Source organism: Phyllostomus hastatus, unplaced genomic scaffold, assembly GCF_019186645.2.
Source record: "Phyllostomus hastatus isolate PE091 unplaced genomic scaffold, TTU_PhHast_1.1 phas_contig_5, whole genome shotgun sequence".
Lineage (NCBI taxonomy): Eukaryota > Metazoa > Chordata > Mammalia > Chiroptera > Phyllostomidae > Phyllostomus > Phyllostomus hastatus.
Genome location: NW_025333897.1, coordinates 3,906,154 through 3,925,194, shown reverse-complemented (window position 1 = coordinate 3,925,194; position 19,041 = coordinate 3,906,154). Strand labels below are relative to the sequence as shown.

The 19,041-nt window shown below is 45.4% G+C and overlaps 1 protein-coding gene across 1 annotated transcript in view; it reads left to right on the top strand.

The window, feature by feature from the left end:
* Nucleotides 1-19,041, top strand: part of RHPN2 (rhophilin Rho GTPase binding protein 2) — a 52,245-nt gene that overhangs the window by 6,193 nt on the left and 27,011 nt on the right. Inside the window, exon 2 of the mRNA XM_045846725.1 lies at nt 7,326-7,441. Coding sequence (XP_045702681.1) covers nt 7,326-7,441 — 116 coding nt within the window. The remainder of the gene's footprint in view (nt 1-7,325; nt 7,442-19,041) is intronic.

Below are 19,041 nucleotides of genomic sequence, written 5' to 3'. Positions count from 1 at the left end.
TGATTGTTAATCTTTGTTATTCATTCAGCATGCTGAAAAATAACTGAGTGGCACGCAGTAGGTGTTTATGAAGGTTTGTAGAACTGGCTGAAGGGAGCCTTTAGTTAAAGGTTACAGCTGAGTGTGGATTCGTATTGTGCGTGCATGGGTTGAGGTGCTAGAGCACCTAAACCTCGGTTTGCAACCCTGGTGGAGATTTGGGAAGGGCAGGAGGGCTCTTTACAAGATTCATGCTTTAAATTTTATGGATGTGCAAAAGCTGGGTTCTGTTCATCCAGCCTGCCCTGAAACTCTAGTGTGAGGTGAAGAGTTAAATGAAATGTATGTGTGTATTGCAGGGTATTGCATATTATTTATGTGTTTTCTGGTTGACAGCTTCTAGCTAACTCATAAACAATTCTGTTTTCCAGTTTGGTGTTTGAGTGAGAAATTTTGTGACTAGGAAGGAGTGAGAAAAGTAGAGAAAATATCTGCACTAGAGAAGCAGCAAAAAGCACCTGCTCTCCCATGCCCCGTGTGATGGTGTCCAGCCGGGAGACCCTGCACTGGCATCCCTCATTCAGTTTTACTTCTGGCCTGGAGACCCCCAGTTCACACTGTGTCCTCAATTTGCTGCAGACACATCTACATGTATGGGCTGCATCTGTGGCTGCATGTAAGAAGGACCCCACTGGTTCTCCAGGTGGGGTGGGGGTGGGGGTGCCAGGCGCCAGGTACTGCCCAGAGCGGGCCCCCAGCCTGGGAGGAAAGACTGATCCATTCCTTCTGTGTCTGCCCTCCTGGTGGCCTGGCCTATTTACCTTTCCAGAGCCAATCTCTGCAGGTGTAAGTTAAGTATCCTTCTCTTTCAAATCAAGTGCCTCCAGTTTTTGCCAAGGTGCTGTTCTTCCATACTTGTTTCCCAGCTGAGCAATCTGACTGTACACTAAGGGCATGCAGGTGTATGTTGACGAATATAGTTTTCACTCTAGGTGGGCTTATTCTAAGTTAGGACTTTTTAAGTTGCGGGTGCCAGAAAAATCTAATCCAAAATGGTTTAGGCAGATAAACACTGGGAAACCATCCCTAGAATGAATTTCTACTTGCACTGAAAAGGAACAAACTACTAAGTGCAACAATATTGATGAATCTCAAATATTGGGTGGAATAAGCCAGACACAAGAAAATACATACTTGTATGATTCCATGTATGTGAAGTTCTAGAACAGGCAAAAGTCTATGGTGATAGAAAGCAGAGTTTTGGTTGCCTGGCAGTGATGGAAATGCTCCATTTTTAAAAAATTGGGGCAGTGGTTACACAAGTTTATACATTTGTCCAAACTCAATGAACTATGCAGTATTTTTCGGACCATAAGACGCATCCAAGTTTTAGAGGAGGAAAATAGGGAAAAATTTTGAAGCAAAAAATGTGGTAAAATATTTAATAACATAAATAACATAATATTTCACCAATGTAAATGTAAACAGAACTCAACAGCAGCATTAACAACCATTATTCCTCCCAAACTGTGTGTGTGTGGGGGGGGGGTGTTGTGGGGAGTGCATCTTATAGTCTGAAAAATATGGTACTTAAAATCTATGTATTTCATTATATGTAAATTATACCTCAGTTTCAAAAGTGAATGCGTTGGCTCTTGTAACTGAGGAGTCCAGAGGAATGGCTTCAGGCCCAATTTGATCTAGGGCTCAAATGGTACCATCAAGATTCAGTTTCTTAGCTCTATTCCCCTGGGGTGGCTTCATGTCTGGGGAGACACTCCCCTGCTGTGGTAAGTTGGCTACCGCTGCCCAGCCCCACGCCCTGCAAGGTTCACAGCTGACAGGGAAAATGAAGTCTGAAAGGTTCTGATTGTCCCTTGTCAGGTGCTCACCCTAAACCAGTCTCAGGACCAGGGGCCTTTGATCTTCCAAATGTCCTGGTATGAGTCAGATGTTCTTCCCCTTGGAAAGGAGGGATGAGAGTGTGGATTTACCACGTCCGACCATCCTGGGCTGTGAGGAGAGAGAGTAGAACACATGTCCCTGTGCCCAAGGGATGTACAGGGATGCTGGGCAGCCCTCAGCCAGGGAGCCTGTGAGGGGTATCTGGGTATTGGCAGGCAAGCTGCCCCAGCATTCCCACACATTCCTGCTGCTCACATTGCCTCACGGCCCGTCTTAGAGTGTCAGGACGGTCACGGGTTCAAGTCTCATGCCCAGCCTTACTGCCTCTACTTAACCTCTCAGTAGCTCACTTAACCTCTAACCCTTAGAGTGTGGGATCTGAGATTCTGGCTTCACGTCGGCTGTCTGACACATAGGAAATGTGCACAGAGCTAGTGATGGAGCTGAGGTTTCACTTGCCCTTGAGTTTTGGCTGTTGGACTGTCCTTCCATGTTCTGAAACTGATGCAAATATCCAAACTTTAGTGTGGTGAGGGAACCGACAGAGCCCACACAGGAGAAAGACTCACCTTCCTGTAAGGCTTGCAGACAGCGATCCTGGAGGCTAGGACAGTTCAGTTGCCCTTTCCCGCTCCAGGTGCCCAGGCGAAGCAGGGGCTGCCCTGGTCCCTGGCACAGACTCCAGTGTTGGAGCACCTCTACATCCTGTTGTAAACCAATCAAGCACTAAGAAGTAGGCAAGGACTGTGGGTGCCTACCAGCAGAGAACCTCTAGAAGGGGCCAGTGGACGTGGATGGCTGAACAGCCTCTGGTGATCTTGGGGGTGGAGGGTCTGTCTCGCTGTCTTGCCCAGATTCACTTCTCAAGGCTCTGGGAAGTTTCCCAATAACCCTTGGGCGTTTCTGGTGTCTCCAACAGTCCCGGCATTCTTACTTGTCAGTAAGAAGTAATTTCATTTGTGTCCAATTACTCAGTCAAATCTAATCCTAAACATTCCAATGTCTTATCTAGAAACTTGACCCCACATCTGTGGGCTGGTTAGGGTGTAGCCATTCCAGGCCAGCCAGAAGTTGGGTAAAGTGTAGCAGCAAGAAAAGTTCTTATCCGTGAGCTGGAATGGCTGCTTATCTTAGCTCGGGGAATGTACATAAAGGAATTAGTTGTTAAAGCTTCTCTGTCAGATGGAACACTGCTCTCATGAACCATGTAATTCTGCGTCAGATTGAACTATCCCTCACAGTAATTTTATGGCGTGGAAAGGAAAGAGGCTAGCAATTATTTTAGCCCTTTAATATTAAATTAGCTTAATGTTAAAGATGGTTGAGTCATATCCGAAAAAAGACCATTAGTTTCCTGATTTTTATTTTAAATCAGGAATCACTTAATTTGAAAGATGTTGACTTTAAGATCATTCCAACTCAGGTTCTGAATCTCTGTGTACTTTGAAATTGGAGGGCTGTGTAGGGGACAGGTTGGTGGCAACAAGCTGGGAAGTGAGAAGGAGAAATCTTTGTGGGAGGAGAAACATAACTTGTTTCTGACTTACTTGTCCAAAGGCCACTGATATGGGGATCCCTGAGAAGGTTGGAGCTGGAGATAAACCACTTCTCCCTCCTCCAGGTGGAGGCCGTGGGTGTGGCGTGGACAGAGGTAGGGGAGCCTGGGTGTGTGAAGAGCTGCCAGGGCAATGACGCAGCTGGAGAGAAGGGGCGGTCCTCTCACTCATACTGCCCACCAGCCCTCCCAGTGCCTCACGCAGCCCCACCAGTGGGCAGAACCTCAAGATAAGCTTCACAAAGGAACGGAGCCTTCCCTCACAGCCCAGGGCTTCTACCTGCTGGGTGGGAATCAAACTTTTATTTGCATCTCAAGCTTTTCAGAATGAAACATTGTAATCCAAATATCCCAGGAAATAGTGGACAGAACAGGTAATTCATTAAGAAATTCGAGTGATCAATAATATGTGAGAAAAAATGTTTACCTTCACTAATAATAAAGGCAGATTGGAAGACGAGGGTACCTGTTTTTGCATATCATCTTGGCACAGGCCTTGACTGGTATAGTTCAGTTGGTTGGGCATCATTCCATAAATTGAAAGGTCTCTACTGGTTCAATTCCTGGTGAGGGCACATGCCAGGGTTGTGGGTTTGGTCCCTGGTTGGGGTGTGTGCAGGAGGCAACTGATCATTGATTCTCTCTTGAATCAATGTTTTACTCCCTCTCTTTCTCTCTCCCTTCCCTTCCCTCTAAAAGTAAATAAGTAAAATCATAAACCCCAAAACTTGGCAGAGATTAAAAATAATACTTTTCAACTCTACAGATAAGTTGAGACAAATAATCCAGTTTAAAAATGGGCAAAAAACTCTGGCTGGTGTAGCTCAATAGATTGAACATGGATTGCGAACCAAAGGGTCACTGGTTCGATTCCAAGTCAGGGCATATGCCCAGATTGTGGGACAGGTTCCCCAGTGGGCGCCACGTGAAAGGCAACCACACACTGATGTTTCTCTCTCTCTTTCTCCTTCCTTTCCCCTCTCTCTGAAAAGAAATAAATTTTTTTTAAAGATTTTATTTATTTATTTTTAGAGAGGGAAGGGAGGGAGATAGAGAGAGAGAGAAACATCAATGTGCGGTTGCTGGGGCTTATGGCCTGCAACCCAGGCATGTACCCTGGCTGGGAATTGAACCTGTGACACTTTGGTTCGCAGCCCGCGCTCAATCCACTGAGCTACACCAACCAGGAGAAATAAATCTTTTAAAAAAATGGGCAAAAAATCTGAATTGATATTTCTCCATGTATACAAATGACCAATAAGCACACAAAAAGATGTTTGACATCATTAACTCTCAAAGGAGTGCAAATCAAAGCCACAATGAGATAACCACACCCTGTGGGTTGGCTGTAATAAAAATGATGAACAATAACAAGTGCTGGTATGGATAAATTGTAACCCTTCTACACTGCTGGTGGGAATGTAAAATAGTATGGCCACTAGCTCCTCAAATGGTGAAACATAGAATTAACCATATGACACAGCAGTTCTACTCCTCAATATGTAGCCAAGAGAAGGGAAAAGCATACAGCCACGTGAAAAGTTACACATAAATAAGCAACCTTATTCACAATAGCCAAACAGTGAAAGCACCCCCAAATGCCCACCAGCTGACAAATGGATGAATACATGTGGTGGATCTGTACAGTGGAGTGTCGGTCAGGGACAGAAGGGAGTGAAGGACTGACATGCTGGCTACACGGACGACCCTAGAAAACAGGATGCTAAGTGACAGAAGCCCAGTACAGAGACCGCATTTGGTATGATTGCACTTACATGAAATGTCCAGAATAAGCAAATACCATGTCTGTCCAGAAATATCCAGCCATATACTATGAAAAATAGAGACTTTTATTGAAGAAGATACAAGATACAAGAAACATTGTACATAGGAGGGTGTTGCCTCAGTCCCCTCCAAAGTGGGCACCCTGGGGCCTCACACAGTTCTCCCGATCGCTATCAGCTGCCGTCGTATTTTCCTGAATCTCACTGAGGGTCCGAAATCTCTTCCCTTTCAAAGGTGACTTTAGTTGTGGGAAAAGTCAGAAGTTACAGGGTAACAAACCTGGGCTGTAGGGCAGCTGAGTCACCTGGGCAATTTGATGTTTTGCAAAAAAAATCTGCACGAGGTGTGATGCATGAAGAGGTGCGTTGTTGTGATGAAGCTGTCAATCACAGTTAGTTGTCCATAGCCGCAGCTTTCCGAATCATCCCGATACTAGTAGTTTCCATGGACAAATGTTCAAACTTAATACAAAATTTGATACAGATTCATTGCTCTACTTGCTCAGTAATTTTGAATGTGACACCCACACAATGTACATGCTCACTCAACAGTGTCTACCACCCCCACTGACTAGTACAGTGAAGTCGTCATTGTTTACACATGCGCATGCCAGTCTGTTCTCCTTGGCTGCCAGGTTACATCCATGTAGTGCAAACTCTCAAACTGTTCTTGTTATATTTAACAATGGCTGGAATTTTTCCAGACAGACCTCACATATGCAAACACAAAGTAGATTAGTGTTTGCCTATGGCTGGGGAGAGGGAGGGGACAGAGAATAGGGATGCTTTTCTTTCCTGGAGAATAATTGGGTTCTGGTGTGTGAGGGTCCTTAAAGAGGTTAGACCCCATCACACTGCCCTAGAAATAAACTTAAAGGAAACACTTGAGGTTTATAAAACTTCATGGTTACAAGTATACATCAAATAATTATATAATAGCAGATGCTTGGAAACAATCTAACTGTCCAACTAGACAGAAATAGTAAATCCTAGAAAAGGAGTAGCCCTGGTTAGAGCATCATCCTGATACACCAAGGCTGTGGGTTTGATCCCCTGTCAGGGCACATACAAGAAACAACCAGTGAGTGCGTAAAAAAAGTGGAGCAACTAATTAGCGATTCTCTTTCTCGCCCCCGCCTTCCTCCCTCTCTAAAATCAACAAATAAAAAAAGAGGGGGCAATATTATACAATCATTAAAACCATTGTTTTGAGGAGCATTGCGTAATAAAGGAAATTTTCATGATAGACTGTGAAGTGAAAAAACGTGATAACCTTTATGTGCCCTGTGAGGAAAGGGTTAACATAGCAGGCCTGAGGCTGCTATTCCTAGGAAGACTTGTTTGCAAGGTTGCTGCCTCCCACCCACGCCAGGCCCCCACCCTGGCTCTCTGGAGTGTTGCCTCCATCCCCTAACTGACAAGTTTGGCTTACAGTGCCTAGACTGATGGTAAAAACCACATGGTTTATAATGAACACCTGCTTTCCGTCTGGAAGCCTACAATTTTGGAGTTTCAGTACGTGCTGGGCAGGAAGGTATCTTTATGACCAGCCCCCAATAAAACCCCTGGGCATTGATTCTCATATGGGCCAACCTGGGCAGAGACATGGTATCCCTGTCGCTGGGAGGAGAGTGTGCTCAGTGTGAACTCTCATGGGAGAGAGCAAGCACAAGGAAGCTTGCACTCGACTCCTCCGGATCTGCCTCTGTCTCTTCCACCATGAGCCGTCTGTGCATCCTTACTCAGCGGCCATCAGAAGTCTTAGCCATGAGTGCAACTACATGCTGCATCCTGCGAGTCCTAGCGAGTCTCTAAACTCGGGGCTCATCCCGGGGACTCCCGACACAGCCGCTGATGTGGAAGAGTAACATGTATACAAAATACCCCGGGGAGGAAAGAAACCAATTTACCGTGGCTGCTCTGGAATTGTGTTATAAGTGGCTTTAAAAAAAATACTTTCCAATATTTCACGTATTTTCCATGTTGTTGTTACTTTTATTTTCAGAAAAATTTAGTTTTAAAATCATTTTCTGTTACATTAAATGTTGTCATTGATTTTAGAGTGGCTGACCTCTGATGGGGCATCTCTCCTTGTCCTGTAGGGTTGCAATCCCCTTGCACAAACTGGCCGGAGCAAACTGCAGAATCAGAGGGCTGCCTTGAACCAGCAGATCCTGAAAGCCGTGCGGATGAGAACTGGAGCAGAAAACCTTCTGAAGTAGGTGTCTGCTGGCTCCACGGCCTTGGCTGGGAGCCCAGCCTCCCCCGAGGCCTGCCATCTATTCCCTAAACTTGTAGGCCTGCCCAGCTTTCTGTCTGACTCTCGGTTTTAGCTCTGGGTTGCCGTCTCATTTCTGGCACCTGGAGCAGGCCCTTTCTTGGCTGGAACTTGGTTGTGTTAGAGACTAGTATTTCACCTGGCCCGTCCATGTGTTTAGGCATACGGGGGCCCTGGGGGATGTCCAGTTATTGTATTCATGTTTCTTTTCTCTGCTTTCTATGGGACACATCTACTTCTCTACTGCCTAGCACTGTGCCTGGTCTAGAATCACTACTAGTGAATGTATGTTGAATGTATGAAGAAAAGGAAGGCAGAAAGGAGGGAATGGGGGTGTTTCTATTGCCAGCATCCATCCCTCCAATGAGAGGGGCCCCATACAACCCCAGACTCCTGGAGAAATTATTTATTATACTCTGGTGGTGAAATGGTTACTTATCAAGCATAGAACTCAGTGAAGCCTCCCCTGTGTCACCGGCAGCTATGGCCCTGTCCACACCCTTAAGTGTAATGCAAGACCACGTGCCAGCTTCCTCTCCTGAACTTCCTTCAGAGTTCTAAGGCCAACTCTTGTTGGCCCCGTGCTGCCTTCTGTACCTGGTAGTTGAGGCAGGCACAAAGTGAGACAGATGTCTCCTGGAGCCTCTGAAAGAGACATGGAGTGCTTGCAGGAACTGGGAACCCGGAAGCCTGGCAGTGTGTGGCTGTGGGTGTTCCCAGTGGTTCAGCCTTGGGGAGTCCAGGTGGCTCAGGTTGGTAGGCAAAGCAAATACACCCAACCAGGTGTTTATAAAGGAGCCACAATACTCTGGTAGTCACAGATACATGTGATTGCCTGGATCAACTCCTCCAATTAGGGGCGACTCTCCCAATCATTCAATAAACAGGAGGTGGGTTTCTGACTGTGAACTTGGGCTAAATTCATTTCCGATTCATCTGCATTTGCTCCTTAGGAGAGATCTCTGAGATAGTAAGTAGGGAAATAAAAGGTGCAGGGCAGCATGCTCTATGTTTATTTTAAAGGACTTGCACATGTGCTTTCGTTTGTGCACAGACTATTTCCAAAAGGGATGAAAAAAGAAGCTGTTACTAGAGTTGGCTCTTGGAAGCAAGACCAAGGTGAGGGGGAAGGTGACACTCCTTTTCATTCTACTCCCTTCAGTGTTTCAATGCTCTTTTACAAAGTACATGAATTACTTCCATTTATTTTTACTGTGGAATACTGCAAAGGCCTGGAAGAATCATAGAAGCAACCCCCGAAACGGGCACTGGGTCAGGAGCGACAGAGCCATGCCTGTGTGGGTTCTGTCACTTGTGAACTGGCCGAGGACACGAGTCCGGGGGTGGCCGAGTGTCTGGAACCTCTTCTCCAGCTACTTCTGTAACAGGGCGGAAGGGAGGTTGTTACTGGAGGTGATTGGGAAAATATTTTAACGTTTCACCTTTTCAAATGTCTGACAGTGTTCCTGTCCCCAGAGAAGGCTGGGGACTGTCCGGTCCACAGCACTGTGGACCATGTGCAGCGGCTAATGCAACTCTGGATAGGCCTCTGTTTTCAGGAGTGCCTGTTGTGTGCTGGGCTGGCTGTGCTGGCAAGGCCGCAGGCACAGTCCCTTGGTATGTATGCTGTGGCTGCGGGTTTTGACTGACACTCTGACAGGCCACCTCTGTCTATGGCTTCCCCAGAAGTGGGCTATAATGGATTTGCCTATTCATTCACCCACAAATTGATTTGTTGTGTACCTACTAAGTTCAAGCAGTGTCTGAAATACGAGGATAAGGCTGCAAGCAATTTGGGTGAGACTGCTTTCATGATGCTTAGTCTCTTGTGGGGGGACCCCAATACCCCAGTAAACAAATCCGATTGTGTCAGAAGGTGGTGTGTCTAGGATGCTGACGAAAGGGAAATGTGATAGAGGTGGCTGTGGCTTTAGAGACAGAGGGTGGTCAGGGAGGCCCTCTCTGACCAGGGGATTTGGTATTTCTAAGGTGGGAACTAGGCCAGTTTATCTGTCTTGCTCTGTCAATAACACCAGCAAACAGCCTCTTGGAGGCCCCACGGCTCAGGCTCGCTGTGCAGTCAGTCGGCAGCGGTTGCGCTGGCAGGGGCGCAGGCAAAGTGGTGTTGTTAATGATTCTCACGGCGACCTAAAGTTTCAAAGTGCCCCTCTCTGGAGAACGTTGTCAAAGGAAACCCCACAGGTATTTATTAATCGGACTCCACAGGCACCAGTGGTTTCCCGAAAACAAATCCGGCAGTTAGCCAAGCCCGACTCCAGCCCGGGGGGTGCGCTGGGCTGTGGATGAGGTGCCTGGCCCTGCTGAGAAGGAGTCATTTCAGTTGTTAGTTGGGTACTGCTGCGTGTCTGTCCGCTGGTCTGTTTTCAGGTTCACACATGACCCATCAGAGCCCTCAGATGAAGGTAGAGCAGTTGGGACATGTTTGGGGCAGGACATTGGGGAAGGTGTCCCCCGAAATGCAGAAACACAAGGTTTGAGGTCCTTACCTGCAATGGTGAGGGGGCTTCGAGGCTGGGCAGGCGCTGTGAGGAGCCAGGCGTTGTGCCCCTTCAAGGTCTGCTCTGGTCTGTGTCAGCCAAGAGCGCATGAGGTTCCTGGACTCTGATTAGGAAGATACTGGCTACTTTAAATACACTTTTGCAGGCTAAGCAAGGATAATATTCTCTCTTTTCCCTGCTCCCTTTTCCTTGAGAAAAGCTGGGGTAGAAATGTGATGATGTTTCTCTGAAATGGAGTCTTCATGAAATTTAAAACAAGTTGCCATATAGTTCAGCTTTTATTGTTCCTTTGAACAAGGGTAGGTAAGTTGTTTCACCTCTTTGGGCTTCGTGGTCCCCTCTCATACTGGTTGGTAGCTGTTGGGCTGGAGCAGGGGTGGGCCACTCTGAGGCCTACAGGGTCCTGGTGGGCATGGAAAGCAATGAAGGGTGGGACTGGTGCTATGAGACAATGGGGAGTGGTAGGGACTGTGGCAAAGTAAAGGACATATGAGTTCTTTGGAGGGGACACAATTTGCCTTATTTGGAGGGCAGAGCCAGGGTTGCCAGGTCTTCAGATTTTTGTTTTTTTTAGGAGAAGCTAGCAATCTGACCTTTTAAAATTGTTAATCTTCTAATAGTTGAACTTTTAAATATTGGCAGGGGAGGGAAAGTAACGCCCTGAGACCCAAGTGAACTAGTCCCACAGATCTCTAGTTTGTGACCTCCAGACCGGAGGGTCATGAGGCTCTGGGCCCGGGCAACCTGGGCTGGCTTTGGCCACAATGAGAGTGACTTGAGGGTCACGACTGCTCACACTGTCATTTCTGTGGGGGCTGGTGTGTGTCTGTGCAGTGGGGTGGGCGAGCTCTCTAAGCCTTTGGGGCCTGTTGCAGCTCTGCGAACTGCCTCCCTCCATGAGAGATGAGCTGAGGGCAGATGTCCCGTCCAACTGGCTGATCTGCTGCCTCAGCCTGTTACCCACACAGGGCACCAGGCAGCGCGGGCTCCAGCCTCCCTGAGTCCCTGGCAGGGCAGGATGTGGGGTCAGATGGAGTAAGGCCAAGTTGCTCCAGTAAGGTCTGTGAAGCTGGTGCAAGCCTGTGGTGCTTATTCCTGGAGGGACAGTTCTACTAAAAGATTGGGGGAAAATGACACTAAAACAAATGGAGATATATGGGTTGGAATGCAAAATTCACATGCATTTTTAAAGATAAAACATGGGGATGTTCAAGAAATTTTGGACTTGGCGCAGAGGAGCTTTCATCACATAGGGGCTTCTTGTGGTGGAAAAGTCCTCAGAAGCTTCAAATTGAAGGAAACCTCAGTTTGTGTAGATGTGGTCAGTAGCCCCAGGAAACAGTTGCATGTGGCTTTCCTTCCCCTCTTCACACTTGGTGGGTTGATCACTCAGACAAAGTAAGTTGCACACAGTCTTGCCTGGGACTTTTTGCAGTATGTGTATGCTCTTCATGAAGAACCCAGGGGAGCAGACCTTCTCTTGGTGGTCTAGGGGGGCTGTGGAGACTCTTGGCAGGAAAGGGCTGAAACGCATGCTGCCCCATCCTTGTTGGCCATAGGGACTCTTGGCTACCAGACCACAGGGCCTCAGAGGATGTGCATAGCCAAGGCAGAGCAGTTCCAGTGGGCCCATAGAAGCCATTCATTTTTATCTGGAAAGGCACTTCAGGTACAGGCACCAGTATGAGGGTACCAAGGCTCTGGTTTTAATTCCTAATTTGAGCTGATTCTATCTTTGTCTGTTGCCCCAGCTATTCCACCAGCCTGGGCACAGGGGAGCTGAGCATGTGCACCATATTGAATTCGTGTAACTTATTGAAAAGTCGCTTTCCATCAAGCACTATGAATCAGCGAAAAATCATTACCTGTTCTAGAAACAGCTCAAACTCTATAGTTGATTTCTGAATCATCAGTGTACCTCAGCGACTTTTAACCAGTTTGCCACAGGAATTTTTAGAACATGCAATACCTGGCTGTTTAGTCTGGGGCACTGACCTATTTTCCCTTAGACTGTCAAATAAAAAATGACAGCAGCCAACAGAACAAGAGCCATCCAGTTTGAATGCCCTGTCTTGAACCATAAATATGTAGGGCATATAATAGAGTTGCATCTTATTGGTCACATCACATAATAAGGTTGTGTCTGATTGATCAATTTTTGGTAACAGAAATCCTTATATACAAGTATATACACCTGCTTTTTAAAAAAGCCACTTTAACCCTGGCTGGTGTGGCTTAGTGGATTGAGTGCTGCCCTGCAAACCAGCTGGTTCGATTCCTAGTCAGGGCATATGCTTGGGTTGTGGGCGAGGTCCCTTGTGGGGTGTGCATGAAAGGCAACCACACATTGATGTTTCTCCCTCTCTCCTTCCCTTCCCCCCTCTCTAAAAATAAAATCTTTAAAAAATTGTTTTTAGAAAGGGAAAAAAACCTACATTATAAAAAAACCACTTTGGAGCAAGAAGGCTAGGTAATCACTACTACTATTATTACTTTTGTAAATCAGTCAAGATTATACCTATTTTTGTCAGACTGACAAAAATATAACTTTTTGGTCACCACAGAATTTTAGTAATTAATTTATGTGTGCCATGGGATGAAAAAGGCTGGAAATCGCTGGTGTGCCCAAATGTCAACATTGTGGAAACCAAGTCCTGCCTGGCCACCAACCCTTACCAGAGTGACCCTCACAAAGAAGTCTGATTGTTGCCAAGTCGAGTGGGAGGACATGTGGCAAATAAACATGTAGAGGTGGAAAAATGGATGTCAGTTTGAAGGCTCTCCAGGTATTTGCACAGGGGTCTTAGAGTCTAAATTGTTATATTTAAGCTGGACCCACTCTGCTACCCAGAACCAGTCAGCAGCCCCTCCCTCTTTCCCCTAACCCCACTGTTGCTTCTAGAGAGTAGTATTTATTCCGCCATTTGTCCTTTCATCAATTGAAATTTGATGAAAGATTCCCTACTATGCGGAAAAGGCTATGTGAGGTTCCAGGAGAAATACAAAGAAATACAAGGCAAAGGTCTTGTCATCCAGGAGATACAATTGTTCATCTTGCCTCATTCCAAAATGGATTTGAGGCACCTTAACACACCCGTACATGTGAGGTTAAAGCAGGGGTGAATGAGAATGTGGGGGGCAGAGGAAGAAGAATAAAGAAGAGGTTTAGCCAGAAGTAAGGCTAGTACATGCTATAAAATCCTAAATAGTGTTGTATTAGATGTGGGCAACAGTTTATCACTGTGCTTCCTGCAAAACGGTATGAAGAAGGGAATGTGATCTGGAACACATTCTATACCCATTGGCCAAAAGCAGACTAGTGGCTAAGAAGAAGCCATTCCCAATACTGAGGCCTGGGAGAATTTTCTTCCAAGCACCCTCGTGGACATTACTGGCTAGTAAATCAGTCATATTCTCAGTAACATCTCTGGAGTACAGGTTTTACAAATGACAGGTTGTGACCCATGATATGTAATGTAATTAATTCGGTGGGTGGCTGTCATGGTATAATGAAAAATGAGTATTTGGATCTTTGGGTTCTGGCACAGAGCTCCTAAAAGCCAGTGGACTCTGCAGAGTGTCTTTTGTATGCTAATGAGACGACTGGTGATGGGAGGGGGCCTTCGGGAAGGAGCACCGGTTGCCACAAAGACCAAACCTGATTAGAGGTTGGGAACTTTTGGTTCTGGACCTTCCAGGAGGAGGAGAGGAGCTGAAGACTGAGTTCAGTCAACAGTGGTCAGTGATTTAAGCAACTGCGAAGCCTCCATAAAACCCTAAACAATGGGGCGTGGGGACTTCGGGCCGGTGAACATGTTGAGGTGCTGGGAGGATGGTGTGCCCAGAGAGGGTGTGGAACCTCCATGCCCCTCCTTGGCCTATGGGTCTCTTCCCTCTGGCTGTTCCTGAGTTGTGTTCTTTAAAATAAACCACATTAAGTCTAATTGAAATGTTTTCCTGAGTTCTATGGGCTGTGCTAGTGAATTATCTAACTTGAAGAGGAGGTTATGGGAACCCTGATTTATGGGTGATTGGTTGGAAGTATAGGCACCCTGTACTTGGAACTGGTGCTGAAGGGGGGTGGTCTTTTGGCACCAAGCTAGTGGCTATGGGGCCTGTGCTAACTCCAGGATTTAGAATCAGAAATGAATTGAATTGTTGGGCACCTACTTGGCGTCAGAGAATCAGAACTGGAGAGTTGTGTACACTGTTGTGTTTAATAAAACAGGCTGTTAGAGTAGAATAGGCTATTGGCATACATCACATGGATGGCAAAGGATGGTTTTGTGAGGATTTCATTTTAGGGGTGTGTACATGTACTGCATTGAGATATAAGTGTATTTGTTACTGGTGATCATGGCCAAAAAATGACCCCAAACCAATGATAGCTGAGCTTTCAACACTTCATCGCCTGGCTGGGGGAGAGGGGTGCCCAGATGTATGTGTGTGAAACTTTTACTGGGCAGTAAGAGGGCAGATGCCATCATATCTGCAGCCAGGGTCAGGTGGCTCTTTCTGAGGGGGCGAGGCAAAGTTTGCTGTTTGGTCAAGGAGGAGTTCGGTGAAAGGAGGGGAGAGAAGACATGTGAATACATAGTGTAGAGGAACTGATGGGCCCAGATAGATAGCGATGCGGAGGAGCCGCCCCTCTAGGGAGGGCAGACCGTAGGGGGAAGGTTAGCACTTTGCTCTCCGAAGGAAAGGTGAACAGGTGGTAAGCAAAGCAGGCTGGTGGAGGGGGCTGGGTTTTCATCAGTGAGAAGGGGGAGGAGGTGGTCAGGCACCATCTCTCTGGTTGGAGCTCTTGGCTGATGAACCTCAGACGTCCTCGTCCATGAAATAAACAGAAATTCTTGTGCTCTGTCTGAGGGATGACTTGAGAACCTGCCTGGGTGGCTCGTGGCAATGTGTGCAGCAAGGCCTGGCTTAGTACTTGGTTTTCATCGACACTTATTTTTTGCAGCAATTCCTCACCTGTAAAATGGGGGAGCACCTGTAAGTTCTTCAAGTCTGTGTCAAAGCCTCTGCTGCAGAACTTGGGTATCGTTCTTTCCTTGGTATTGCTTAACACTGTTCCGTTCTGTGGGTGGACCACATTTTGCGCCTCTGTTTGCCAGTTAATGGATATCTGGATTGTTACTACTTTGGGGCTATTATGAATAATGCTGCTATAAACATTGACATATATGTCTTTGGACATATGTTTTCATTTCTCTCATATAGATCATAGGAGCAGAATTACTCTGTTAGATGGTAAGTTTATGCTTAACATTTTTAGAAACTACCCAGCTGTTTTCAAAGTGGCTGTGCCTTTACATTCATCAGTGCGTGAGGGTTCCAGTTTGTCTACATCCTCGCTAACACTTGTTATTGCTGTCATTTTTTCCTTTACTTTTAGAGAGAAGGGAAGGGAGGGAGAAAGAGGGGGAGAGAAACATCAGTGTGCAAGAGATACATCAATAGATTGCCTCTTGCACACCCCCAAATGGGGACCTGGCCTGCAACCCAGGCATGTGCCCTGACAGGAATCAAACCGGCGAACTTTTGGTTCACCAGCTGGCACCCAATCCACTGAACACACCGACCAGGGCAATCTTCTTTTTCTTAAATAAGTCCCTTAATGTTTCATGTAATAATGGCTTGGTGGTGATGAACTCCTTCAGCTTTACCTTGTCTAGGAAGCACTTTATCTGCCCTTCCGTTCTAAATGATAACTAACTGGACAGAGTAATCTTGGTTGAAGGTGCTTGCTTTTCATCACTTCTTGCCAGTCCCTTCTTGCCTGCAAAGTTTCTTTTGAGAAATCAGCTGACAGTATTATGGGAGCGCCTTTGTAAGTAGGTAACTGCTTTCTCACTTTATCTTTAACCTTTGGCGTTTTAATTATGATGTGTCTTGGTGTGGTCCTTTTTGGGTCCAACTTGTTTGGGACTTTCTGTGCTTCCTGGACTTGTATGTTTATTTCCTGCACCAAATTAGTGAAGTTTTCTTTCATTATTTTTTCACGTAAGTTTTTGATTTCTTGCTCTTCCTCTTCTCCTCCTGGCAGCCCTTTGTTTCAGATGTTGGCACTTTTGGAGATGTCCCAGAGTCTTCTTATATTCTTGTTTTTTTGAATTCTTGCTTCTTTCTATTCTGGTTGAATGTTTATTTCTTCCTTATTTTCCAAATTGTTGATTTGAATCCCAGCTTCCTTCCTTTCACTGTTGGTTCCCTGTGGATTTTTCTTTATTTCACTTAGTGTAACCTTCATTTCTTCCCTTATGTTTTTGCCATACTCAGTAAGTTCTCTGAGCATTCTGATCACTAATGTTTTGAACTCTGCACCTGATCGGTTGGTTTTCTCTGTTTCATTTAGTTTTTTTGTCTTGGGTTTTGTTCTGTTCTTTCATTTGGGCCATATTTCCTTGTCTCCTCAATTTGACAACCTCCCTGTGTTTGTTTCTGTGTATGAGGTAGAGCTGCTTTGACTCCCTCCTTGCCTTAGCACATCTGTTAAGTTGTGTGGAGCAGAGCCTTAGGTGTCTGCCAGGGCAGGGCAACCCACTTCACTGCTTTGTGGCTCTGTGTTGGGGAAGAGGTTGGAGAGGGCACTGTGCTGCTGCCTGGCTTCTGGAGGTTTGTCCAGCACTCACTCCATTTCTAGTCCCTTTACCCACTTCCTACATGTGACTGGCTCCCTTTCAGCTGTTGCCTAGGTGGTGATTCCCAGAGTGGGTGGGTTTGCGCTCACTCTAAGTCTGTGTGGGCCCTTTAAATGGACTCTCCTGAGAAACCGGCAGTTTCTTCTGTAGCCCCAAACCCCACTGGTTTCCGCAGCCAGAAGGTATGGGACTTTATCTTCCAGTGCTGGAATTTTGGACTGTTTGGGTGGCCTGGGGCTGGGCTCACCCCCTGCAAAAGTATCCCTCCCAATTTTTATCCACTGCACTTGAATGTGGGATGGCCTCTTCCCCTGTCACCACCGCCTCTCCATGCCGCACTGTGTCCTCTCTGCCCTGACTCTGTGTCTCCGCCCCTCCTACCAGTCTGGATGAATATGGCTTTTTTAAATCCTTAGTTGTTGGACTTCCATACTGTTTGATTTTCTAGCAGCACTGGTTGTGTTTTGTTTTGAGGTTAGCTGTGATTCTTCTTGTGGTTGTGTGAGGAGGCGAAGTGTGTGTACCTACGCCTCCATCGTAACTGGAAGTCTTGGGCATCATTTCATATGCTTATCAGCCTTTCATGTGTCATCTTTAGTAAAATGTTTATTCATATATTTTGCTCATTAAAAACTGAGTTGTCTTTTTATTATGTAATGAACAGAACTCTGCATATACTGGATACAAATTCTTTATCAGATAAATAATTTGCAAATATTTTCTTATAATATGTGGCTTATCTTTTCTTCCTTCCTTCTTTTTTCTCTTTTTACAGAGTCTTCTGAAGCACTGAAGTTTTAAAACTCAACAGAGTTCAATTTATCAATTTTTTTTTTGCATCGATTGTGCTTTTGGTGTATAGTTAAGAATACTTTGCCCAGCCTAAGGTCATGAAGATTTTCTCCTGTTTTCTCCTAGAAGTTTCTGACTTGATATTGGTGTATGATAAGATACTTAGATTGAGGTCTATCTTTTACCTACTATGGAGAAAAGAGGAATCAGAGCAGACCTGAGATGCCGAACCTTAGAAAGGCCTGCTTGCAAGGTTAACCTGGGGCTAGTGTCAGGAAACATAGATTTTAGGAGAGTTCCCATTATTCCCAGAACTGATAAGAGGGGCTCATTGCGCTAAACTGTTCGTATAAATAATGTGACTTAGCCGAACTGTGGCTTTATAGTAAGTTTTAAATTCAGATAGTGCAAGTCTTCCAGTTTTGTTCTTTTCAGAATTATTTCATTATTCTAGGTCTTTTGCACTTCCATGTAATTTTTAGGATCAGCATGTCAATTTTTACCAAAAAGTGTACTGGGTTTTGATCACAGTTTTGCCATATCAATAAAAAATTTAGCAGAGAATTGACAAAAGTGAGTCTTCCAGTTCATAAACATGATATTTAATGTTTCAGCAATGTTTTGAAGTTTTTAGTATATAAGTATTGTGCTTTTTTAAGAAATTTATTCCTAAGTATTTTATTCTTTTTGATGCTATCATGAATTAAATTTTAAAAAATTTCATTTGAATATTGTTCATTGCTACAATATAGAAATAAAATGATTTTTGTATATTGAATTGTACCCTGTGGCCTTGCTAAATTTATTAGTTCTAGTATTTGTTTCAAGGAAGCCTGTAGATTTTTCTACATACAAGATTATGCCATCTGTGAATAAAGGCAGTTTTACTCTTTCTTTCCAATCCAAGTAACTTTAATTTCTTGTTTAAAATTTTTTTACCTTGAGAGTACTTGATTAAAGCTGGGGACAGTGAAACAAGGAAAGGCTTAAGATAAAAGAAGCAACAGGAGAGCCTAGGCGGGCTGCTTCGGCTCACTGGGAAGTCACGGGAAAAGGGGGCTATGCAGACGGGTTCAGGGGGTCAGCCCAGGATGAGCTGCTGCTGCCTATTGCTCCCCTGATTGCCAGTCTCGTGGGGTCCCTTAGAGTTTAGGGGGATGCACACCTGAGAGGGAAGAAAGGCATGGGTGTGCTCTTGAGAGTGGAAGCCTGCCTCATTTCTTTCTTTGCCTTCTTGGCACTGGCTTGCACTTCAGTACAGTTTTGGTTAGAAGTGGCAAAAGGAGACATCTTTGCCTCACTGCTGTTCATAAGGGGGAAAGCATCAGTCTTTCACAGTGAAGTATGATGCTAGCTATGTGTTTTCATAGATGCCCTTTATAAAGTTTTGTAAATTCTCTTTTATTCATAGTTTGCTTAAAATTTTTATCACAAATCTGAGCCGGACTTTATCAACTACAGGCATACTTTGCTTTATTGCTCTTTGCTTTATTGCACTCCATAGAGGTTGCATTCTTTACAGATTGAAAGCAAGATCCTCCGCCACCAAAAAGGTCGTGACTCACTTTACTGAGATACTTGCTTT